Genomic DNA, 27,074 nt, shown 5'->3' with positions numbered 1-27,074 from the left:
AGATGCTGTAGTGTGAAGTTGTTGTTTCCACTTAAAGTTGCAAAACTAGCACATTAACTTGGTTAAGAAAAAAACGATTTTATTTCAAATCTTATTGATCACATTAGAAATAAACCAGCTAATTGATGGCTCCACCTTGTGCCTATTGTAACTAAGTCTATGCCTGACCGTGATTGCTGTAGGAAGTGTAGGGAATGTGGGCGAAAAATGTGAAAAGGTATAGAGGAACCTTTTCATGGTGAACTTTATGTAATATATAAAGTACATTAAAAACACATTATTACCTCACATCTGTGCTTGAGAACACAAAAGTTAGTGAAAGCCTGAAGTTACTTTTCAGCCCTTCAGAAATCTGAGTGACTTGTTATAATTGACCCTCGTATTGCTTTATTTAGTATTATATTCCTCAAGTATTGATTCCTGCCTACAGGAAGATGACTCAGTGGGAGGTTGTCAGGACAGCCGTGATACAAGAGCTAACAGCAATAGAGAGGAACAACAGAATACTCCTCACATAGTGGCTTTGGAGACTAATTACATTGTATGTGTCACCTTATAGCATTTTGTGGACTGAAAGCAGTAGTATGTGTTGAGAGCCTGAGGGCACAATCTCATTTTACATTCAGCTTCTTTTGTAGCTCCCCATGGCTGCGGGCAGCTTTCAGCAGTTTTAACATCAAATGACATTTACAAAGCAAAGGCTCTGCATATTTGCTCTCCCAATACTCGTGATATTTGCCATTGCTTTGTTTAATTTGTTGGACGTCCATATACTACAGAAAGTGGTAAATCTCTGTGAGTTTGAATTTGACATTGTATTGGTATTTATCATGTCAGCTTGTCATGAAATGTAAAAAAGGTTTAAAAAAAAAGATATGTAAAAAATGAAATACTGATCATTGAAACATGAATGTCAGCAATGCTTGCGGGGTTTAGATGTATGAATATAAATGCAAAGCATGCACATGTTTTTTTTTAGGTCTCAACTTCTCTTAGCTTGAGAGAAAAGCTGACCATGAGGGACATCTAGTGGTAAATCATGAAGCTTCCTTACATCATTGTATGATATGCCATTTCAAATGAGGAGCTCCCACTTGTTTATTTCAATGTCAGAAATGCAACGACATGTAACCAAAGCTGTATCTTATTTTTCAAATGTATAACCGCGAGGTTGTGGTATATCTTAGCAAAATGGAGTCTTTATGTACTATGTAAAGATCTTGTCTGTAACACCGAAAGCAAACTTAAAATAATGTATGCACAAAAAAACGTTCAACCAAAACACAAAAAAAGAAATTAATGTATAAAAATAAACCCCTTTAAAAAGAAGAAGAAAGATGGTTCATGTCAGTTACAAGAAAACGTTATCTCATATCTAACTTCTACTAGTATCTAACTACTACTACTATCTAACTATCTAACAGCACACAAAAGTGTGTTTGCATTGTATGGTGGTATTGTATTAGCTGCCTCCAGGGAGCATCCGTCTCCAGTATTTAGTCCATTGTCCACCTTTTCTACCTGCCGACAGGAAGTGTGAAGCCAGACAGAAATATCCAGAACAATACTGGAACGGTGCCTTCAAAATAAAAGCGTAAAAAAACATTTAAAAAAAAATATACACGCTTTCATAGAAATAATTGGAGATAATAAAGGGTGACACTATGTAGTGTATTTGGTAGCGAAAGCATTTGAAGGGTAGGGTACATCATTTTTCTTTCAGCCAAAACGTTTTAAGTATTAAACCATGCTAAGAGTGGTGGTAAAATGTTAACAGAAGTTGTAGATTTGTTCATTTAAGGCCCGAACTGATAAAAAACGCCTTAAAATAAAAAATAAATAAAAATACCAGTTTAAGCTTTACTGTGCAATCTCATTAAACAGGTCAACTTTTTCAGCTACAATAGTAGGCTACCTTGTGTGTAGATCTTCTTCGAAGTTTCAATAGTGAAATGTAAGTATCATACTAAAGCCTACTAAGTACTGTACAATTGTGTATGTGTACTTGAACATTATGCTACATTATACTTTTACACCACAGCATTACAGAGGGAAATATTGTCCTCCAAATATTGTATTATTTTACTCCACTACATTTACTTGAATGCAGGGCTTACTTGTAATTACTTGTAATTGAGTATATATATATATATATATATATATATATATATATATATATATATATATATACATACACAGCATTTCGTGGTCAATGACACAACCAGCTAAAGATTTAATTTGAAAGTAGTCAACCGGAAAAGGGGTATATTCTTTCATTCCGGTCGGCTTGACACCTGTCCACCTTTTCCTACCTCCCCAGGCCTCCTCTGCTCTGAACTAACCACCTACAACAAGTTTGACAGCTCAGCCTTTTAGTGCTCACACAGTCAGAGCAGCAGCAACAACAGACAGCTGGACTCTCCGTCACTGGACTTTTGTCCTTTTCTTCCTCTCAGTTTTGGTCATTTTTGATTGTATGTGTGCGTTTTGCGTATCCTGCGGGCTATGAGGAATGTCATGTGTCCGTAGGTTTGGTCACTTTTCCCTGTTGGACCTTTTCTTTTTGGTTTGAGTCGGTGTTTTAAAAAATAAATAAATTCTTCTTTATCGGGCTTCGCGAGAGGATCTACAAACATGTCGAGGAGCGCGGATGAGGTGACCAAGCTAACTGAAAGTACATACAAGGTGGGTAGCGTACTGGTGTGAAAACAACAGGTGCGAACACGACACGAGAGAAAAAAAAACTCTATACATCCATGTGTCCACTGTGCTGAAACAGCTCCACTCGCTGTGCTTCAACTTCCCAGTGGCGTTTACAACCTGAACGACTAACAGGTGGTTTTAATTAGCCAAGCTAGTACATTTTTAAACTGTTGACTAATAGTAGGCTACAGGCAAAGATGGAGTGAAGGTAAACTCTGTTTTATCTAATACTATAGGCTAAGATATTATATGATAATGCGCTATTATAAATAAATGTCAATGCTGTAAACAACTTATTTTTTAACATGTAAGTTCTTGTGCTCTTAAAGGATCCCTGGCCTAAGTTATTAGTATAACCCCTTCTTTATTTACCTCCGTATCAGTAGAGACAGACTGCAGTGTTATCAACATATTTTACTTAGTTTGCAGAGGCTTTAACTGACTATTAGTGAGTTTGAATCACTGTTTTTAAAGAAAATAGCCCCAGCCTAGGAGTGCCATTTCCTTATTAAAGTGCTGCCTCGGTTGATCAGCATCATTTGAAGTGCTCTTTTGGTGTACTCTGGCTTTAGTGTTTGCTATGTGATTTTATTGGGGTTAAAGGAGAAATCTAACCAATAATAAAAAAAAAAAAAACATAATTATACATAAATGGATGTGAGTCACAAATCCCACCAGGAGTTTTAACTGTTCCCACTGTGTAGCCAGGTCTGCATACTCCACAGGTGACAAAGTGAAGGTGATAAGTGGTATCGCCCATAAAAAGATGCTGTAAGGGGGAAAAAAGAGACTTCATTATTTTTCTTACAGGCATTTAGCCTCCTTGAATAGCTTTAATCTGCTTGCCTCCTCTCGGGACAGCCCCCACAGATCCTTGGTGTGATGAAATGCAGGAAAAAGACTCCAGGTTTAATAATTTAGCTGGCTGCGTGTGTAAGAGTATATAGCAATCTCCTCGACAGCCATCACCTCTGGCTCGCTGCTATAACCAATAGATGGATGTTTACATGAGTGGTGCAGCAAGTTGTGTTTTACTTTGTTGCCCAAAGATTTTTTTTGTGTACATATTTTATGAATATGGTGTCATTTCAGATTGACAGTTTCTGCAGCTTATGTAATGTGTCACTTATTGTCAAAGGTCTGAATCAGAAGTGGGGGAGCACTGCTTGGCTCATGAAACATTGTTTGCCCTTGGTGTATCTCAAGGTGGCTTACCACCAAGTTAAATCATTTCCTGCATTCTTGTCTTGGGTGTGAAGTCCTTATCCTGATATGACGTGGAGAAAGAATAGCTCGATAATTACAGAGAGAAGTGCTGACTCATTTACGGACGATAGTTCCACTCTTTGAGGTTGATCAACACTGGTAGTTCTATATGTAAAACCCCCAAATCGGTATGTTGGAAAAAAAAAAAACTTCTTTTCTTCTGTTGTCTTAATTGTTTAAGTGGTTTTGTTTTATGCTCATTCTGTTTGCAGTATTGTCATCCATTCGTCAGTCTCTGTCATTTTCCATGTAACACCTTTTTGTCTTCTATGACATTGTATGTCAGAAAAATCTGCTTGCATGGCATGCATGTGAATCTTAGCCTAAATATCATAGGTCCTGTCCTGTTAACGATTGGTCAACAGGTTTAAATATTACATTACATGTCATTTAGCTGACGCTTTTATCCAAAGTGACTTACAATTGCTATATATCAGAGGTTGCACGCCTTTGGAGCAACTAGGGGTTAAGTGTCTTGCTCAGGGACACATTGGTTGATGTATCGCAGTGGGAATCAAACCCAGATCTCACACACCAAAGGCATGTGTCATATCCACTGCACCATCACCACCAATATGATATATATTTTTCCCCACCTTATTCGCATGTGATGTGACTCATTCATGTGGCCAGTCACCCACCTGACTGAGTCAGTAATGTTTCAACAGCATAACAATTGAAACCTTGAATGAAATTATGAGTAACTGTCTCTCCTTCTTTTTCCAACCACCCAGAGTGTGATGGACCAGTTCAACCCAGGACTGAGGAATCTGGTCAACCTGGGCAAGAACTATGAGAAATCAGCAGCTGGTGAGCATTTTTACTACGATAATAGACATTCACAGTAACATCGAGTTTAGAAAAACACACTGCTTATAACCAGAAGTTGGACGGGTGGCTGGGAGAGTAAAACTTTTTTTGTTTTTTTGGGGGTCCAAGTATACCAGGCCAAATTTGAATACCTTTTTTTTTTTTTTATATAGTGAATACTTAAGCTGTTGTTCAATGGTCTTCAACATGCATTACGGAGCCGATCATTTTCCCAAACTATTGTGACAAACATTAATGATCATTCTATCATTTTCCCAGCAATGATCCTGGCGGGAAAGTTATATTTTGATGCAATGTCTAAGATTGGGGAGAATGCTGCAGTGTCTCCTGTCTCCAGAGAATTAGGTAAGTTTCCATGTTGCCCTGTCCTCTGGCTCTCTACTGCTTCAACAAAGGGAAAATCAGACTGTGGAGATAGTTTCTGCTTTCCTGAAACAGTTGTTTATCTCACCTGGGTCTTAAAAGCATTTATTGTTGGTTTCCCCCGGGGTGCATTTATACAGTATATGTCTATAAATGTAGGCCATTCTCTGGTTAATTTCTTCTAAATCAGACATCAAAAGTTTCTCATTCTACGCTTTATATAAATGCTGTTTACATTATTAATTGTAGTGTTTTTATAGCAGTGCCTCACAATCAATAGAAATAAAAGACAAATGAATGAGTTAATCATTAATACACGCAAGGTAACAAATACCCCCAGTCAGTGGTCTTAAATTCTTCCAGCTTGAGCTCATTATGCACTTTTCTTTTTTCATCCAATGATTGTACCTTTTTTGATTTACCTTGTCATTATCACTGATATACAGGAACACTGTAGCTTAAACACAGCAGCAGGTATTCTTTGATTAATGCCAGCATGATGCTTGTGATGAATATACGTGTGGTATGCGTAGAAAAACACTGGCTTGGGTTTGTTTGGTTATCTGTTGGTTTCTAACCAAGTCCCCAGGCTTCAGTTCCCACAAGCTCATTTGTAGTCCAAAGATGGCCCCCTAACTCATTGTCACTAGTGGCACACTTTGATATAACCAGTGTTTGTCTCTCAACTCCCATGCTGATTAGCAGCAAAACTGCTAATTAAATTCAGCAGCACAATGGGAAGTGCCACCTGGTGTCAATATCCTGGCACACTTAAAGTGATACTCCTCAGTGAAGAACTGTGGCTGGTCAGATTGTATTTTTGTTAGTCACAATGGACTCTGATGGTGACAAGATTTTATTGTGCAAAATAGTGTGATTATAAATCCACATCTTATCTCTCCATCCATAGTTGGTGATCTTCCCACATTATAGACTGACATTTTTTTTCTTTTATACGTAAACTTAATGACATGGCAGAAGCACTTTGGTTTGTCATCTGTAGGTTATAAAATATACTCTGTGTGCAGGTGATGCACTTTCGCTTTCAGTCTCTGAAAAACAAATTGGCATGTCGTGACTCGGTGCCATCTAGTTTAGGGATGACAAAGGCTTGACACTATTGGATTTTCACCCCAAAATACACAAATTACTTCAAGAAAGCACATCTGTATTTAATGCCCACGTGTTTTTCAAACGTTGTCGGTTCCTGCTGTAAGATAGATTGATGTTTAAGATTGTTTAGAGCGTTTCACAGTAAATCAGGTTCTCTTGTGGCAAGTATAGCCTTGATTAAAAGGAAGTAAAGAGGAAATGAGGGGAGGAACACAAACAAACTGCTTCTACCCAAATGACACCGGTTTTAATATTTAAAATAAATACACAAATTCCCCTTTTCTGGCAAATGAAAACTAGAAATGATAGGTCCTAAGACGACATATGAGACGAGGACATAGACACACCATTAGCATTACAAAACCGTTTTAGTGTAGGGTGAAATCACACTCATCTCTAACCTGTGGATACACTCCAGCACCCACTAATGAGAGAGAGAGAGAGAGAGAGAGAGAGAGAGAGAGAGAGAGAGAGAGAGAGAGAGAGAGAGAGAGAGAGAGAGAGAGAGAGAGAGAGAGAGAGAGAGAGAGAGAGAGAGAGAGAGAGAGAGATCATGACAGATCAGTCATTATGTAGAGCAGGGGGTGATTAAATACACACTACAGTCTTCTCATCTATGATGCAATGTAACTGGAGTCTGTACTACATGCCCCTAAAACCAGCCAGGATGTCAAGACAATAATATAAATTCTAAGGATGCAGAATTTCTCACTAGGACCAAAAAGAATAAAAAAAAAAAAGTCCCGCATTTTTTTTTTCCTGAGCTTGTAGACGTAGTGAAGCTGCACCGTCAGAAACCTGAGCTTCAGTGACGCCTAGCTAACCAGAAACCAGATACCCTTTAGAGGCATTGTAGGACGGGTGCACCTCGTCTTCCAACCTTCTTCTTTTACTTCCTTTAGTCTCCTTCCTCCTCTGTCAGAGTTCAAATGTCAACCGCTCATTAAAGCACTAGCCAGCTGACTTGTTTCAGGCTATAAACAAGAATTAAGATCTGAAGCACAAGGATGGTTGTGTACTCACTCTTTTTTTTATTATCTTCTAACTGCATTTGAAGTGTTACTGATGCTGGAACATAAAATATGTTGTTGGTTTCCTCAGAGAATTGTGACGAGGACCCTACAAGTGTTTCCACACAACAAAAAAAATGTATAGCCAGTGAGGCACCATGACTGTGCATTGTTTTGTTATCTGCACGTAATTGAATCCCATCCAGCCTTGTCCTTTTACAGCAGCAAGGGCTTTGCAGACGCTTCATAGACCCACACACAAACGCACAAATACACGCTGTCCTTTGATGGTTCTGGCCTGCTCAAATGGCATCAGGCCCACTTTACATAATCCAAGCATGTTTGCATAGTGTGTCAGGTGGCTCACTCCCTTGCCAGGATTATTTTGCCCACATTCAAAACAGAGGAAGAACTGTGGGCCGCCTTGCATGCTACCAGCAAAATGTTGTTTACCAAATTATCTCATAGGGAGTTTCTTTTCTTTTTCTATGTTTTGCACACATTTAGTTCTGTTCATACACTTTCAGACTTTCTTTATTTTACTTTATTTGTTCTACTTTATGAGCATGACCCATTAGGCTTGTTCGAGATGAGCCAGGTCTGCGCAGAATCGATCACCGGCGATCGCCGCCCAATGCGTGCCGGTTAGATTTGTGTCCGACTTGCTCTGACGTCATGCACACGTGGGCAACGATAACCTCACGAGATCAAGGCGGCCGCAGTTCTGAGACGCAGGCAGCGCAGTTACTTTTCACCGACTGCAAGACCCAGGCGGACCCAGGGCATGCTGGGAAACGCCGGCCTCTCAGCTGATCTAAGAGCTGATTGGTTCAGAATCAACTCAACATGATGAATTTTTTATATAAACTTTTTATTGTTTTTGAATTGGAGGGATTTTAACTGCTATTTGTCTGATTTAAAGGCTTATTCTGTACAGAACACATGTTGTGTGGCTGATAGTGATGTTTAGAAGTCAGAGAGACTAAATCTGTTCAGATTACGGATCATCTACAGTGTGTTGTTAATCAGCAACATATTGCATGTAGAGCATTTAATAAAAACAACTGGAGTGTGTGTGTACAAGCTGATATATGGGTCTGATAACATTTTATTAAATCGGAATCGGACCACTGTGTTTCTGTGACTTCCTGTTCAGCCTGAAAGCTGCTGTAATGGGCTGGAAACTGTCCGACTTGACAGCGGATTTTTGTCACCGCCCCCGGCTGCTGTTGCCTGCTCTCGTCCACTTTACAGGAGAGGCGGAGTTCATGTTGAACGATCCTCCATCCATCTGTACATCATAGAAAAAAAGGAAGGGGGGGTAGACGACATGCAGCAAAGGGCAGCAGGTTGGAATTGAACCCGGGCTGCTGCGATAAGGACTGTGCCTTGGTACATGAGGTGCACGTTCAACCAAGTGAGCTACCAGGGTGCCCCAATAGTGACAGTTTCTGATGACCTTATCATAAACCTCTTTACATTTTCACCCACTGCTAACATCCTAGCGATTTTATGGCTAAGTGATACGTTAGATACTTAACTTCTTTTGAAGCTTGCTGAATTGTCAGATGCTACCTTTTGTCTTTGAGTAACAACTGTCCCCCCCAAGTTATGGTGAATGTAAAACTGCTCCACAAAGCACAGTGTGTGCAGCCAGGACTCTTTACAACCTGGGTAAACAGGTCTGTAGGCAGCGCGTCTGTATTGTGTGGGTTTATCTCGGCTTGGTTTTGTTAGCTAATGGCGGTGGATTGCTGCTGGTGTAATCCACATCATGAAACACTTTTGCCCTCAAACCTCGCTCGATCGAGAACACCTGTTGCCCAGCAACGCTTTGTACATACTGTTACAACAAATAAACAAAGGAGTGCGAACTGCTGGAATAAAAGGCTGTTTAGTCCGGTGACGTTACTGAAGCTAAAACGTTTGTGTCAGTAACATGACACATTTGCATTAATGTCATTATTCGGATATAATGATGTTGATGACTCACAACTTTTGTGTTATAATAAACCAGTCAGTCAGGTGTTTGACTGTATACCGCACCTGATGACATTTTTAAGATTGTGTTGTTCTTATTGTAAGATTAGGAAATTTAAGGTATCAACCCTCTTTTTTTTTTTTTTTTTTTTTTTTTTTCTTCTTTCTCATTTTCTATCTCAGGTATTTCTGTTTCTTGCCATACCAAGCACTCTAACAAACTCTTCATCTCTATTCACTGTACTATATACCTCATTAACACACTTTCTCCCCCTCCAACCCCCCCTTTACTCCTGCCCTGTCAAAGGGCAGATTTACAGGAATGATCTGTTGGCCTTTATCTGCCGAGCTGTTTGAACTGTGCTGGGTGAAAGAGCCAGTCTCGCCATAATACGAAAAGGTGGGGCAGTTAATGTGTAGAAAGACAGGGCGGGGGGAAAGGCAGTGTTTACATGCTGATGAATGTACGGGAGTCAGGACACATTGATATATCAAACTGGCCGCGTATTGAACATCTGTCAGGAATTTGCATAGTACATTTTTTGATTTTTTTTTTGTTTTTATATGGCTCTGGAGGCCCTACCTCTGATCAAATTATATCTTTTTTTTTTTATATTGATTTGTTAAATTTAAAACGGCGCAAATTATTGTATAAGGCACAATAACTGTTGTTCCCTTTTTATTGATCTTTAGAAAACCTTTCTGTGAGGTTTGTGTAGATGGCTCCTTCTCAGATTTGTTGCAGTATTGGTCTACAGCATCTACAAACACGGAAATATTAAATGACTAAAGTGTTTATTTAACAAGCCAACACCTCCACTCTGTGATGGCTCAGCTTTTTAATTTATATTCCAATTAGCTGGATCTTTAGAGTAGGAAATGTGTCTTTAACAAATGTCTCAAGGTTATATCACTATCAACACCCGTGTTTACAGTACAGCTGTTCTTGTTGGCTACTGAAAAATGTTTTTTGGTCGTGGCATTTGCTTACTGTACACGGAAAATAAACTCCTATGGAAAAAGCTCAGTGCGGGAGAAAGTCATAACATCCGTTTCCATTCTAATGATTTGCATCCTGCTTTTACAGTATTATACGACACATGGGAGTCTTTAATCTCATAGTCATGTATTTTACATCTATTTTATACACAAAAGATACCCTGCATATACTGTACACTATTCATACTGTAGTTTTAACTATATTTGGATGAGCAATGTATTACACGTGTCTCTCAAAGGACCCGTTTTGAAATTATTCGCTGTTTTATAAGATTTAAAACAGAATAAACATCTGAAGTTGGAGCCAAAGTTCAGCTGCTGTAGTTTTTCTAATTCTCCATCATTCTCTCTTTAGATACAAACATTGCTATTATATATTAAATTGGTGGTCTTAAAAAAATTGTTTGGCTACTATAATTTTAAGTTTGTTTTTGTTACAATGAGACAGATATCAGTAAAATAAAGAATTTGGGAATCCAATTATGATTTTTGATGATTTTTATGATCACTGGTGGTGTATACTGTAGCCTTGAGGTCAATAAGAAAATTAATTTTTTTTTTTATATAATGATTTGTACTCCATAATCCTAATTTGATTGCCTTTGTGAGCAACATGCAGTAACAGACGGTTATGATTTTTGGCTGCCTGCCATCTGAGCTCTTTATGATTAGCCGAGCAGTAGGTGGTCCAGTTTTTCTAGTCCAGGCACATCTATTTATTTTCATTTCAGCGGAGGAAATCCTTTTTAAACAATCTGTAGATGGTGACATGTGATGTTTTTTGAGGTTGCAAATGACACGCATCATTTCTCAGCGATGCATTCATTCATATTCAGTATAATATATACGGTGTACTGTATGTATTGTGCTCATTTTCATTGAATTGAAGTGTTGCACAATACCTTTAGATCATTTTACCTGTTAAGGAAAGCAAACAAGACCAAACAATTGGATTACTGCTGGCCTGTCTTTCTTCTGACATGTATATTACCTGTCTGTTTTTCTCTCTGCGACAGGTGTAGTGCTGATGGACATCTCCGAGGTCCACAGGAAAGTTCACTTTGAGCTGGAAGAAAATGTAAGTGTTGGATGTGTTTTTGCACTCGCGTAATGCTTCCTGAAAATTCCTGTGTAACCTAATTTCTCCCTATTGCGCCTCACCCAAATGCACTTTTTCAGAAACTCTGAACCTGTTGCTCAGTATATTTCCAGGAAAGCACAAGCAAAGCCTTAATCTACTAAGCACCATTTAGTGGTGAACACAGTCAGCCAGTGGCATTCTCTCTCTTCCTCCCACCTTTTGATAGATATATATACGGCCTCTCCTCCCTCCCCACCTACATCAACTACAGTAGCACCATGGACAAGCACGATACAAAGAGGTTGGATAGGAAGGGAAACAATAGCTTTGGGTTGTAGGAGCACCTGTTGGTTGGTTTCTTTCCTTGCTGAGAGCACGGGGCAGGCCTCAACATGTCCCGGGGATACACCAGCTGGAGCTGTTACAATCTGGTGCATTAAGTACAGCCTAATTTAGGTTGTTAGCATGTGAACAATTGAGTGAAGATGCAAATAATCTTTTTTATTATTAATTAATCTTTTAGTTATTTCCTGAAATAATGTATTGTTAAGTCTGTAAAATGATAGAAATGAAGGACATATGTATTTTATTTTAAAACTGAATAAACCCCTTCGGATGCACCATCTCATTTTCAAGGGGGTCCTCAGGCACAAATGGCCATTAGAAGTTTTCAGACCCCAAAGTGTCATCTTCCAGTTGTTTATTTTGTCAAAACAAAAGTTAAAAACTCAAAAGGATTCTGTTTGTGAGGATATAAGGTAGAAAAAAACTGCAAAATGTTACATTGGAGAAGCTGGAACATACAAATGCTTTGGCATTATCATTTGATTAGCTGATGACATTTACATTAATCAAGCCCTCACTTATAACTTTGGGATCTTAACACGCTAACCCCAAGAGTTTTTCTTAAAATGTTGCACGAGATTTGTGGTTGGGAAAATAAATAATGCCAGAGTTTAAAAATAACCTAATAAAGCTAAACTTTGGGGCAGAAACGTTCCGAGGCAGTCTGAGAAATTGTTGCTAACAGCATCACTGAGTGGGTTGACTTGTTAACGGACTTCAGATGGTGAGTCACAGCATTAATTCAGGTCAGAGGAAAAAAAAAAAGTGTGTGATAAGGTCTCCGTAGTCATCTGTGTGTATTCCGCAAATGGGGTCTTCCAATTTATTGGTCCGCCCCATGTGGTTGCCGCTGCTGCAGCGCAACAAGGGTGTGGTCAGTGTTGGAAAGGATACTTTCAAAACGTATTTCGTTACAGTATACAGAATACATGCCCACAAATCTAATTTGTAACGTATTCCGTTACGTTACTCAATCTGAGTAACGTATTCTGAATACTTGGATTACTTCAAGATTACTTCCACATTGAATTGCGTTTTATAGGTGTAGGAATGCGGCTATCACATCTTACTAAACAGGCCTATAATGGTGTGTTCGTTTTCTTCCAACTAGCTGAATGTGTACCTGAACAAGCAGATAGATTATTGTATTGGTAGTCCCGAACTGCATAGCCTACTACAAAAATTGAACTGCAGTCTAAGATACCACAAGCTAATTTTAGCTAACGTTAATTAGCATGTCAAACGGGGCTATAGTCTTTAAACGGCTCTGGAGCTAGTACATCAGCACCTAGGAGAATGTAAAGTTGCACGTCAATGTTAAAATAGCAAGGTGACCAGTAAAACTACAGCAGACAACTACCATAGGCTAATTAAAAAAATAACTTACTTTAAGATGCTTCTTCAGGTTGGAAGTGGAGTAATTTGGAGCTGAAAGGAGGTTGGTTGCTGGCAAGCCGAGGCTGCACGGCACAGTTAGCTGTATTTCATTCTCCCTGTTCGTTCTTTAATGTGAAATGCTGTTTGAATTTCCAAGATAGAAACTTATTGCTGCCCTAGCTCTGTCGTGCCGGTTCCGACTCCATTGTGACTGATCACGCAAATAGCTATTTTTTTCTATTTCATGTTTCTGGAAAATGCATTAAGTTGCCTTAATTTATTCAGAGTGAATAAACTCGTGAAACGGAGAAGTATTGTCATGTAATCCATTGATTTTAACAATGTAACTGTATTCTAAATACCAACTATTTAAATTGTAACTGTAACGGAATACAGTTACTCATAATTTGTATTCTGAATACGTAACGCCGTTACATGTATTCCGTTACTCCCCAACACTGGGTGTGGTGATGGCAGCACTTTGACTCATTCATAAGCGCAACCTCAGACTTGGCTCTCACCCCCGCACACACGCACAGATACACTCTAAATGATCACTCTCCATTTCTCTCTGTAAGACTTACAGTAGTATCTCTGTTTGCCACTGACCGCAACACTGATAAACTGCAGCACTTCCTCCTCCCATCGTGTTTATAATATAATCACCAGTGTGTCTTCTTTCCCTCTCCTCTCTCCGGTCCCTCCTCATCCTCCTCACCTGAAGTTTAAGAGGTTCCACAGGGAGATAATATCTGAGCTGGAGAAAAAGAATGAAATGGATGTAAAATACATGACAGTAAGTTTTGTGTCTGTCTGTCTGTGTGTCTGTGTTTTTGTGTCTGTGGCAGCACTCCATCCACCTTCCTCAAGAGAACACTGCCAAGTATGTTTTGTTATGTTTTTGTTGCTGGTACATTTTGGGAAGCACACATGAACATGTCTGTAAGTTAAAGGCCTTAGTGTAAAACAATTGATTAATGATAATTGTGACAGGATGAGCAGGTAGATGAGTGGAAAACTCAAGGTTGGTTGGATGGATGGATGGATGGATGGATAGATAGATAGATAGATAGATAGATAGATAGATATTGTCCCATGAGGGAGATTTGTTTTCATAGTCTGACATGCACATGGCAATATACACAGACTAATACATCAACCTAAATCCAGGTATATAGACCCATAGAAACAGCCACATTTACAACATAACACCGGATCTATTTACACTCATCTGATCCTTTGCAGCCATTCAGTGCTATAATTTTCTGTCATTATGACTGCAGTCATGTCAATGAAGTTATGCCCTAATGGGTTACTGCTGCACCACACAGAAGAAAAACAAGGTCCTATTTTCCACCAGCAACACAAAGTCAAAGTGGTGCACCAACCGTGTTGTTGTTTTTGGTTTTCTTTTTTTCAAATTGGAATCGGTGATGGTTAATGCTCTGACTTTGGTCTGCAGTGCGTTACAGATGCTGTCTGCACGACTGCACAAAGGTAGCTGGAAATATGTATAATTTTACGCAGACTTTATTTTATTCATTATCTTCGTCGAATGGCAGACGGAACCAACTTCACACTAAGAGAAATAACGTGTTTCAGAAGTGGTTTATTGTATAAAACCAGTTAGCCGGTTATTCTACATGCCTTCACGTGGATCTTTCCTCCTCTCCAGGCCACGTTTAAAAGGTACCAGATGGAGCACAAGATGAAGCAGGACTCTCTGGAGAAGTCCCAGGCAGATCTGAAGAAGCTGAGGAGAAAGAGCCAAGGCAAGAACGCCAACAAGTACGAGAACAAGGAGAGTGAGGTGAGATGGATGTAGACAGACTGACACGTGACACATCATACATGGATGCTCTTTCTTTGACACACACACACACACACACACACACACACACACACACACACACACACACACACACACACACACACACACACACTCATTGAGACGCACCATGTCAAAGAGAGTGTAACTGTAGTTGGGGACAATGTGCAAAGTGTCTGTTAGTGCAGTCGTGCAGGAGAAGATCTTTTTTGTTGTTGACTTCTTTTGTCCACTCCATGAATACACCTGCATGCAATCCTCTTTTGCACCACCTTGCTCCACCTGCTCACAGATAAAAGTAAACCCACACATGCACAAACAAGCAACTACACAAGGGAGGAAATTTGACCAGTGTTGCTGGATTTAAACTTACTGCACAATTTGAACTATTCTCTGTATAGACTTAGATGCAAGTGCTGCACACTCTCCACACTTAATGGCTGCCAGCCTTCAGGTCATAAACAGAGACCTGGACACCATGGAAATAAATGTGGATGTTGCCATTCATAGCAACACTGCTTCCATGTCCAACACAGAAGAGGAAGTATTTATCCATGTGGACTAACTGAGACATGTTTGTTTAATGCAGAATTAGCAGAAGGATAGACCGAAGCAAAAGGATAGATTCAGTTGAATCCCCAGTTAAGTGTGTTCAGGTCTCTTAGCAAAGTACTACATTGTCTCACTATTTTCTTGTCCCCCTCTCTATATTAAAATTTTAAAAGGCACTGATAGACTAAAAAGAAGAAACCCTCAGTATGTTTTGTCTTTTATCCCAAATCTGTTTACGTATCATTCAAAAAAAGATTTTTTTTTACCATTACCACCTGAGACAATGAATCACTGAGGAATGTTAAGTCATTACAGCCAGTTAAAGTTGTTATTACATGTTGCCACCACACCCTGTGACAGTGACTCTGTAGAATGAAAATTGCAGAAGAGTTTAGTCTCAAATCGGTGATCCTGAGAGCACAGCAGGATGTGTGTGTGTGTGTGTGTGTGTGTGTGTGTGTGTGTGTGTGTGTGTGTGTGTGTGTGTGTGTGTGTGTGTGTGTGTGTGTGTGTGTGTGTGTGTGTGTGTGTGTGTGTGTGTGTGTGTGTGTGTGTGTGGTTTTAAAGGTTTGTGTATTCTGTCAACACTGTCTAACCTACACCTAGCCTGGCAGAGTTAAAGTGAGAGAGGTCGACAGAGACAAGGAATTACACAAGGAATTATGTCGCGAATATGGTTTTATTGCAGCTTTAGCCTTCTACACAGACTTTGAATTATCATTACCCCAAATAAATACCTTGATAGGCTAAATAAATTCCCTTTCTCCAGTTATATAAACTTGAATTGCAGAGCTGTCACTTTCAGTGTAAGCATATATGAATTAGAGCTGAAGTGATCAGTTGATTAATCAATTATTTGATGTGATGATCAGCAACTATTCAGCATCATTTTCTCAAGCATTAATGTTCTTTAGTTTCAGCTTCTCAAATGTGAGCATGTGCTGCTTTTCTTTGCCAGATCAGTACACTAAATAACTTTTGTTTTTTTTTTGGCTTTTGGTCAAACAAAACAAGACATTTGAATGCCACCTTGGGCTCTGTGATGTTTTGCTGGGCAACTTTTCACAGTTGTTTAATATTTTATTGGCTGAACAAGATCTAGGAGATTATTCTAAAATCAAACTGAAAGGATCTAATAAATTAAAGTATATTTTACAAGCAAACTACTGTATGAACTTGATAATGAAAATATGATGAACTCTTTCCCTGTGGCGTCTTAGAAATTACGGCCGTCCTCCCTCCCCTCTCCTATATTCTTCTCTCGCCTTTCATTCTTTTGTTTTCTCATTCCTCCACACTCTTTTCCTGCTATATCTATATCCTCTTTCACCTTCTTTGTTTCCTCTTTCCTTCTCACCTCTCTTCTCTACCCCACCGTCACCGAGTGTTCACTCACTGCTGAGTTCATTTTTCTGATTTAAGGCCAGGTGTTAGGACACCGATGGGTCAGGCAGACGAATAGACAGGGTGTCAAGGTTTTAGAGACAGGAGCAGCTAACCGATACCAAAGACACTTCAAAGCCAAGAAACTGAAGGTCTATAAGCAGAGATGGAAAATAATTAAAAAAAAAAGAGTGCTGTCACAACTGTCAAACAATTGATTAAAGGACTCTTCAAAACAAAGTGAGCGCAAGTTTTACCCTCTGTACATAAGATAAATTAAATAAATAAAGTGTGATTCATTTTTTGAAGAAGTTTGTAGTATGTTTTTCTCTTTGTCTCATCTCTCTGTTGCCACCCCTCGCTCTTTCTTACCAATAGTAAGACATACTGTAGGTTTTCCATAGCAACAAGCTCGTGTGTGTGTGTGTGTGTGTGTGTGTGTGTGTGTGTGTGTGTGTGTGTGTGTGTGTGTGTGTGTGTGTGTGTGTGTGTGTGTGTGTGTGTGTGTGTGTGTGTGTGTGTGTGTGTGTGTGTGTGTGTGTGTGTGTGTGTGTGTGTGTGTGTGTGTGTGTGTGTGTGTGTGTGTGTGTGTGTGTCTCATTTCAAACTCCCCCTTTTGTTTCCTCAATCCACTTGTTGGTAGAAATTATGCCGCCCACTTCCACAGTTCTGAAAGGTCTCTCTTTCTGTCGATCCCTCAATTCTGTTCCATTCAAATGATCTTTATTGGCATGAAATGCAACAGTATTTGTTGCCCAAACAAAACACAAGAATAGATAAAAAGTAACTTTAAATGCATGTGACACATTCGGGAGATAATTTAGAGGGCAGTAATGAAATTATAATTACCCCCATAGAACATCTCGATTAGCTAAATGAATGCATATAATTAATACATATTTCATCAGTTGGTCTGTTGGAAACACAGTGTCACATATTAAGCGCCTAGTGTGGCACACACCTATCCTCTCAAAGGGAAAGAATTTGGTTTTTTTACGTGTTCAAGGACATTTATGATAACATCTTATCTAAAAGCTGTATAGAAGGAACTCCTAGTTTATTCCTTCACCTAGATGATGAAGAATGTGGGTCTGAAAACCAAACTCTTCACAGACTCCACGTCCACGCAGTCGGTCAGTTTTTATCACACATACCAATTATACAACCGAGTCAAATACTTCCTGGATGTCAACAAAGCAAGACTATGCTTTGAATTAGTTTTGAACAACATTAAAAGGTCAGCTAAAGTTTCAGTATGTGTCTTTGCTCTTACACATCCTATTCTATAAAGATACTTTGTAATTGTGAGTGGATTATGTTGCAGTAAAGCTTGCCGTTACAGCAGCAGGGTGAGATTATAGGATGTCCGTGCGGTCAGTGGGAAAAAAACAAAGGCAGCTAAAGAGACTGGGTAGTGACGGGAATAAGAGTGCTATTCTATTGGTGTGTGTGTTTGTTTGCTTTAGAAATTTGCTTCTGCTTTTTTGTTTACATGCAGCCACAATGATACGCCTGTTATCAAAATGTTGGGTATTGGACAAGAGATTAACAACATATTAACGAGATAGTAACAGGAATTTCCCCAGTGTGGGATTAATAAAATCTATTTTATCTTATTTTATCTTAACAACTCTAAATTGACGGGTTCATGTTAGGACTTCCTGGCAATAGAGAGATGGATTCGCATTCGGTCAGGCAGACAGACAACACTGTTTTGACAAGGATGATATCACCTCTGCTGAGAGTTACTTAGCATTGAATGTACACACAACGGTGTGTAGGTCATGTTTTGTTTTTATTATACCGTCTCTGACTGTTTTTTATGAAAATAATAGTTTTTTGTATGAGTTTTTAGGGCATGTTTACACCCAGAGGAACAGTTATACAAAGATTTTGGTTAAGTAAATTAATGGAAATCAAGTATTGTAATTGTCTTCCTTATTTTTGCACTCCATATTAATTTGGTTGAACATTCTCAATCAAATTAACTAACACAATTCCATGTGCAATATGTTTCTGGGCGTAGATGAGAATTTTAAAATGCACTTATTAACCCACCACAGCTTCCCTCAGCGATTTAAGGCTTTATCAGAAGAGGGCGGTTGTAGGAGCTCAATAGAGAAGGTGTGTGTACCATTGTACAACTGTTAAATTGCGTGCCTATTTCAGGCACTTGGATGAGGATGACTATCTGGATCTCACTTTTAGCTTTGATAAGGAATCCACTTACTCTGTTTTTTGTAGGGCGTTCTGACCGTGTTGTGTATTACTCTTTTATAAAGTAGAGATTATATGCGTTATGTGAACAATTGGTAAGAAATCATACAAATGTATTGCATGAGCCAAAATGTAAATCCTGTAAATAATGATATACTGGTAACATTAGCAAATACTCAAACCAGGGCCCTGTTAATAATCCTACATTAATAATACATTACAATACATATTGATTGCTGCTTTTTTTCTTCACTCATATCCACATGTACTACAGTATTGTCTTTATTCTTGTTCATAAAAATATGTATTTATATATAAATAAACCAAGATATTAAAGATGATTTTCTTTTTTCTTCTTTTTTTTGAACATTAAGTGATTTAGGAAAGACATTTTCATATACATGGGTTAGGGTTAGGGGACACACACTAGCCTGCAGCTCCTTTTTAAAGGTGCTCTAAGTGATGTGATGCATTTTTTAGGCTACAACATATTTCGTCACATGCAGCAAACATCTCCTCACTATCCGCTAGCTGCCTGTCCCCTGAACACACTGTAAAAAAAATGCGGTCTCTGAAGACAGCTCAGTCTCCACAAACGGCAACAAAAACAAACTGCGCCTACCAAAAAAATGTAGTAGCCTAAAAATTGCGTCCCATCACTTAGAGCACCTTTAAGTAGCCTTCAGACCTTTCAATAATCTCAGGGTGGCAGTGTAGATAGGACATCCGCTCCCTACAACTGCCCTGTCTCCTTTTCCTCCTGTTGCTCCTACCTTTTACTTAACACTAAATGCAACCTCATCTGTCAATACAGTAAACACTTGTCTAATAACATCTTTCCCCCTGCAAGAGGGAGATTAGGATATTCAGAAAGGACCCCTGCTCCTTTCAGATAATTTGCCCTTGTTGGGTTTGTGTATAGATCGCCAGTGAAAGGGACTAGGTGGCTGCAAACCGTGTGGTCTGGAAGATAAGACCTGATGATCTATTTGAGATGGTAGTTTGTAAGACAGTGGATGACAAGACAAACCAATTGATTTCAATCCATTTAAATTGGCTTGTTATATTATCATTATAATATGGTATAATATGTGTGTTTGTTATCAGTGCCTGGAAACGTTGACAAGCCGTCAGATGGACATGCAGTTGTTCATCGCAGACGGCTGTAAGGAGGCTCTGCTGGAGGAGAAGAGACGCTTCTGTTTCCTGGTGGACAAGCACTGCATGTTCTCCTACCAGTTTGCTTCCTTCCATGAGAAGGTACAAGTCACTCCTGCCTCCTCATTATCTTAGAATCTAGCTTTTCTTTGACTAAACACTTGGCTAAGCACTATCTTTATGTTAGACTAAATGTGGGGTTGAAATGACAGAGAAATCCAAATGGGTCACCAAGATTTTTAACTTTTAAGTACGGCAGATTATACCTCCCAGAGAAAACCATCAACAAATTAAAAAAAAATTAAAAAAAACAACAACATCAGAACATTTGATTCCTAAACTCACAATCTCAGGACTCTCTATGCATTGTGTTACCATAGTGATGGAAATCTGTTTCTACTGATTACTCATGTTTTCTTTTAATATTTCTTCTTATGTCCTTCCCTGCTGAACAGGCCAGAGACATGCTGACGGCAAAGCTGAGCAGCTGGCAGGACCAGTGCAACGACGCCTCCGAAATGCCCGACAGCATAATGTCGATGATTGAGGGGCTGCGCACACCCATCTCCATCACACCTCTGCCCTCTCCCTCCCCGTCACGGCACAGCATGGTATGACGGGAGGGAGAAAGGGACAAATCAAGACGTGATCTCGTGCTACATGTAGTACTTTATCTCTTTTATGTGGTAGAGCACAATCTCAAAATAGATTATTGATAGATTATATGATTTCAGAGCACTTTGCTGGATAGATTTGCAGATTAATGAAGAGAGAAAGTGTTCTTTAAGATGTGGAGTTGAGATAAATGCCTCATGTTATGTAAAGACAAGTATGCTGAAATATATTTTATTTTTATTTTCAAATTTTGATCAAGATTAACTGCATTTATTAAGCATAATGCAGCTTCACATGAATGTATCCCTTATGTTTACAATAATAAGTTCAAATGCCTCTTGTCTGGACTTTTACTAGATTGTAAACTCAATGCATCTTGCTAAAGAAGCTTTATAGGCTTTATAGGTTCATGTTTAGCTTTTGATGAGGCCACTACTGCTAACATTAAACGGTCAAATATAAATAACAGTACTGATGTCGCACAAACCTCGCCAAGAAATAGGAAGTGAACCATAAAATTGCAGCATCTTTGCATAATTTTGTCATAAAATCTGGTCTGGTATTCTTCAAAGTCCCAATAATGGACAAGCTGCATCTGCCTGAAATAGTAACATAAAAAGTAACTAGTTAAATTGTATTTTACAGCAGTGACCTCAACCAAATTGTCTGCATGTGTGGATCACTGGTTGGGGGATGTCCTCTGATTTGGCATATGACAATGTCCACAGTGAAACAACACGATGGAAGATGATGTGTTCGAATTGAAAATTGAGAAGAATTCATTTATATTCAGGCATCTTGCTGCCAGTGCCTTCGTTTTTTCACTAGAAATGAGTGCGTTCTATAGCTCTCTCTCTCTCTCACACACACACTCTGTCTTTTTCTCTCGGGTGTGTGATGTCCAGAGGCAATATGCATAACAATTATCCAAACTGATAATTTTGAGAAAAAAGTGACCGTGTGTCCACCTCCAGTTGCTTTCGCAAAATCAATAAATTTCACAGAATCTCAATTGATTTGAGGCAGAAAACACTCATTTGTGTTATTAGTTTACATAGAGTATATTTGTCTATTAAAGTGACTTTGATGAAGGTCAGACCACATTTTATGGATGAATAATGCATACATTTAGGTAATTCCAAAGTTCACTTTCTTTTTCTCTGCACTGTATACACATGCTAACATTATCATTAATGTTCTTGTGGCAGAACATGTCCGCTCCCCCGGCCCCATCTCTGCAGGCTCAGACCAGTCCTCTGGCTAACATGTTCAACCAGGAGAACAACACTACCAGTGTAACCAGCACTACCAACAACAGCATAGGTATTATGGCATGGAATATGGCATTGTTTTTCATTTGGCACCTCGTTCTGTGCCACTGTGGCTTTGAGCTTTTGCTTTTCAAGTGTAGACTGCAAGAACAGTCTGTTCTTTCCTGAAATGTGAATGGCCTTTGTCTTGCCTAGATCAATAGCATCTGCTCCACTTGGGTTGAGTACTTTTGTCTTTGCAGTTTTGCTGCCCTTTCATCGCTACAAAAATCTATTCCAGGATGAAATGGTTCAAATAAATGTTTATTATGCATTATTTTTGGTTTATGCTCTAGAGTTAGCGATGTAGGTCTGTCTGCCGGTTGGTCCACCTCTTTAGTCCGTATTGAAATATCTAAACATCCATTGAATAGGTTGTCATGAAATCCATGAGGTTGATTGTCGTGTAAATTGGTACAGACATTCACAGTCCCCAGAGGATGAATTGTAATCACTTTTGTCCGCTGACGTTTCAGCGTGCGCCATCATCAGGTCAACTTTTACGTTTGTCCAGTACTTTGGTTTATGACCAAATACCTGCAAAACTAATGACATTCCCATCAGCCTCTGCTGTTCTTTGTGTTAATTGCTAATTAGCAAAATGTTGCATTGGCTCATAACTTTGCGAGCATGTTAGGATGTTGATGGGACTAAGCTGTGGTCTTTTATTGCATTCTCAACTGTTAGTCTTCATCCTCACCTTTCTTCCTCCCTCCCTTCCAGACCACGGGAACAGCGAGGAGAACAATCTTGCCAGGTCTGCGTCTGTCGCCACTGGCCTCAACAATATAGTGAAGAGGCCGCGAATGCGCACCATCTTCCCCCACACCACCGGCAACAACAGCACACTGCTCAGCTTTGACGAGGGAGATATCATCGCCCTGCTCATCCCTGACGAGAGAGATGGGTGGATGTACGGCGAGCTGGAGAAAAACTCAAAGTGAGTTGAATCACACGTGTTCTATATGTTACCAAAGAGTATGATTACACAACTAATGAAAGGCATGTGCACATGTTGTTCTGTACATAAGGACACGATTACACGTGTTGCACACATTCACAACCAATAAATATGTCAGCTACCTTATATTTTAGGGAATCTTAACAAGACATTCCTTTTTTTGTGTACATTTACTATAATCACCTACACCTCATCATGGCCTTTATTATCGATTGTTTAAAACATGCTTGTCATGTTTTTCCGTCCTCCTACCAGTCAGGTAATTGACACACGTTGGACTGCCCTGTCCGAACTGGCCAGATGGTCCCTCGCCTGATTGTTATGCTGAACAAGTACACATAGGGGGCTCCTAATCTGGAACACTCACCGATAAGGAAATCAAAGTAAAGTATGGCCGGTGGCTTGGATGTACGATAGCGGATTGGAGTGAGGCAGAGAGAGAAGTTCAGAGTATCATCTGCTCTCCCTCATAGACAGGCATCAACCAAGCCCACTCTACCCAGGTCTTTGATGTCTGACTTTTGATTTGATCTGCAGCCCTTGGAAGTGTGTTTGAATTTAATCATTCATCCGGTTTGATCTTTACCACTATCAATGGAAATTACCTTGCAAGTGTGTATATAACTGATCAAGGGCAGAAAAGGAATCATTTCAGAGTTGCTTTCAAAAGTGAGGCTGCAGCAAAGTTAAACATTGGTCTCGCCGCCTCACCGCTGCAAGCGGGGCGAGCTGGAGTGCCTAAAGGCTTAAAAAGTGTACATGACCATGTTTATAAGATCACAGCATCTGACGAGATGTCCTGCAGGAGGTTTGGCTTTGATGCATTTGGGTCTCTCGCTGGGTTTTTCCTTTTGTCTTCTACCAGCCTTGATGGTGTAGCCCAGCAACTCGCCTGGCAACACCTAGACTGATTCAGATACCCACACACTATTGATGTACTGTGGGATGTATGTCAGCAAGACAGTAAGCGTTAAATTGCACTAGTAATAAATAATACACCACAGCAACATTAGTGACCATGTGTATTATTATTATCATGGTCACTTTCCCTACATACATTTGATCCCACTATCTTATCATCCAAACAGGCTTGTTAGAGTTTTGCTTTCCCGTCCAGAAAGAACCCGTAGGGGAAAGTGAACGTCTCTGGCTACGAGTACTAGTGAGTTGTCCTTGTGCAAGATGTTTTTTAACACCAAGTTGTTTCAGTAAACCTGTTCAGTGGCCAGCATGTGTTCTCAGTAGAAAACCCTTCACTAAATAAATAAGTTGTTCTTAATATGTGTAAGATTGAGTGAGGTGTATTTTCCAGTAGGGGTCTTTTTTTAATCACAAGTACACGAACGAAACGTTCATTCTCTAGATCAGATGTGCAAATATTAACATTAATCCACACAGAGGGCGAGGCTGGCTGGCTACTTACTGATTACGAACAATCTTGGACAATAACAGCACAATGACACACAGTCCTTGGTCTGAACTTGTGATAGAAACAAGCTGTGACTTGTTTTTCTTAAAACACATCTTCGTTCTTTTAAATGGGTTTTCAAGCTGAAATAAAACTTCTTTTTTTAAATCAGATCAAGGTGAGACATTGTTGGAGCACCTTCATTTAATGACATCATTTCAGACTAACTTCATCACGTTCTCAATATGGTTTTCACCTCCATCATGAAGTTATTTTGGTGTGTGTGGGCACGAACAAATGGCTGCTTGACTCTCACGGAGGCCACCAGGAACCTCATAGGTCTCTGAAGTCTGACTGAGACACTGACTCATGTATTAAACCATCGCAAACATTCATTCACGCTCCAAACAAACAAGCTCCAAATCGAGATAAGACTTTGACGACAAGACCTTGATTCATTCAAGTCATTGATTTCCTTTGCTTCTTATAAAAGATGGAATATAATCAGTCCCCAACCAACAGGTTTGAGAGCAGCAGGGAGTGTTAACATCAACCTGTTCAGCCAGGCTTTTGATTAAGAATGGTTTACACATATTATTTACATGATTTTATACAAAATGTAATTTTGTTTATTTTGTTATTTTGTTTTTATTATATATTTTTTCTCTCATTGGTTTTTAATTTTGTATTTTTAATATATTTAATCTAGTGAAAGTCTAGCTTGTGTGTATCTATTTTAAATGTATTATTTATTAAAGCTTTTAAATCCATGTTACTGTGTTTTATTATCATCTTTTTATTATAGTTATGTCTTTGCAATCTATTTTTACTAGTTCTTGTATCTAGTTTTACTATTACTGTTATTACAGCTTTTACATCTAGGTTGTTACATTTTCATAATTGTTATTGTCTCGCGTGTGTTTGTCTCAACCATCATCTGGGAAGCACTTTGAACTGCACTCAACTCAAAATAATCAATAGTGCATTTAAAAAGGTTCCCTTTGATGATCTCAGTTTACAAATCAGAGGCATCCATTTATTAGGATGTATTTTCTGTGATGAATTCTAGCTTTTTGCTACCATAGTTCCATAGCCATACCTGTCTGTCTTTCTCGGTCTCTTTAGGTCAAGAGATGGAGGAAGTCATTGAGTTGGGGGCAGAGTTCTTTACTACTCATTTAAAGAGGTTTTCAAATTTGCTGTGCAGTGAGAACTGAAAGGTCGGCTGGCAGCAGGATAGACCGAGATGTAATCATCCCTAACTTGGCTTCTATCTCTTTGTCTGTGTCTTGCAGGAGGGGCTGGTTCCCTTCATCTTACTGTCGTGTACTCTCCGAGCCTCTCGTGAATAACAACAGGTAAGGAGACTCCACGTACACACACACACACACACACACACACACACACACACACACACCAGCAGGTTTCATGTGGCAGCCAACTGTATTGTTGGCAGTGTTTCCTCTAGTTACTCCTGTTCAAGTCTAATCCTATGGGGGACTCTCCCATTCCCCTTTGATTCCTGTTGGGCTTAAGTTAAGTAGGGCTCAATCATTTAGCCAATCATCGGCACCAATTTAAACAACAACTTAAAACACATCTGTTTATCTTAGCATACCCAATATAGCTTTCACCTTTATTATTATTTCTGTTTAAAATGTTTACAACACTGTGTGTTGTGTTACATGACGTAACGCAACATGAGGGAGGAAACATTAATAGAAACCAGAGATTCATAGTATATTTTGCTCATATATAGAGAGAGAGAGAGAGAGAGAGAGAGAGAGAGAGAGAGAGAGAGAGAGAGAGAGAGAGAGAGAGAGAGAGAGAGAGAGAGAGAGAGAGAGAGAGAGAGAGAGACTCTGTCGGTTTAATTTATTAGATCTTAATGTGCTGCACCTCCTACAGAGAGACTGGCAGCCAACTGCTACAGGAAGTTGAAACTATAACAAGCGCTGGGGGACACAACAACACACAGATTCCTCCTTTCTTTTGTCCTTGAGGAGTTTTCCCCAATAACCTTAATTTTTTACATCATGCCTGTAAATCTAACATCAACTTTAGGATTAACCATTCTATTAGTAACCCTAAACTAAAAGATACCGCACTCAAAGATAGAAATACAGGAGCACACACACATGCCAGGAGACTTATTCAAATAAGTTTAATTAAGTGGCTTTATTCTTCCCCTCTTCTACGGTCTTCTTCACTCCTCTCCTACCACTCTGTCGTTCATCCTTTGTGCTCTACTTTTGCCTTTTGTTTCTACCCTGTCCCATCACCTCTCACCCCACCCCTCCTCTTCCTCCTGCTCCTCTGCAGTGTGTCCAATGCCCCGTACCGCAGTAAAAGCGTGGTCGACCTCCACCATCAGGACACGGAGACAGACGATGCGACCGTGGTGCTCCCCCCAGCGGACTACTGTGACGTCCCGCAGCGCAACGCCGTCAAGAACAACACCAGCATCGTCCCCACAAACAACCACCACAACCACCATAACCACTCCCCCACGCCCTCTGCAGTCTCCTCCTCCTCCTCGTCTGATCACACGGTCAGTCCATGGGCTTGGGTTAC

General features: G+C 39.5%; 1 protein-coding gene across 3 annotated transcripts in view; it reads left to right on the top strand.

Moving 5' to 3' along the window:
- The first annotated feature begins 2,273 nt into the window (after positions 1-2,273).
- Positions 2,274-27,074, top strand: part of baiap2l1b (BAR/IMD domain containing adaptor protein 2 like 1b) — a 30,906-nt gene continuing 6,105 nt past the window's right edge. The window contains exons 1-12 of one of the 3 annotated variants that reach the window (XM_028599523.1): positions 2,274-2,685; positions 4,704-4,779; positions 5,059-5,145; positions 11,282-11,343; positions 13,793-13,864; positions 14,744-14,878; positions 20,156-20,308; positions 20,662-20,817; positions 22,030-22,144; positions 22,855-23,071; positions 25,796-25,858; positions 26,823-27,051. In XM_028599523.1, the coding sequence (XP_028455324.1) occupies positions 2,635-2,685; positions 4,704-4,779; positions 5,059-5,145; positions 11,282-11,343; positions 13,793-13,864; positions 14,744-14,878; positions 20,156-20,308; positions 20,662-20,817; positions 22,030-22,144; positions 22,855-23,071; positions 25,796-25,858; positions 26,823-27,051 (1,416 nt within the window). In that variant the 5' untranslated portion in view covers positions 2,274-2,634. Of the gene's footprint in view, positions 2,686-2,758; positions 2,912-4,703; positions 4,780-5,058; positions 5,146-11,281; positions 11,344-13,792; positions 13,865-14,743; positions 14,879-20,155; positions 20,309-20,661; positions 20,818-22,029; positions 22,145-22,854; positions 23,072-25,795; positions 25,859-26,822; positions 27,052-27,074 lie in introns of those variants that run through there. The other 2 variants (XM_028599525.1, XM_028599524.1) reach the window with 2 other exon arrangements.

This window comes from Perca flavescens, chromosome 15 (assembly GCF_004354835.1).
Source record: "Perca flavescens isolate YP-PL-M2 chromosome 15, PFLA_1.0, whole genome shotgun sequence".
Taxonomy (NCBI): domain Eukaryota; kingdom Metazoa; phylum Chordata; class Actinopteri; order Perciformes; family Percidae; genus Perca; species Perca flavescens.
Note: the sequence above shows the minus strand (reverse complement) of the source record. Positions and strands in the feature narration are given on the sequence as shown.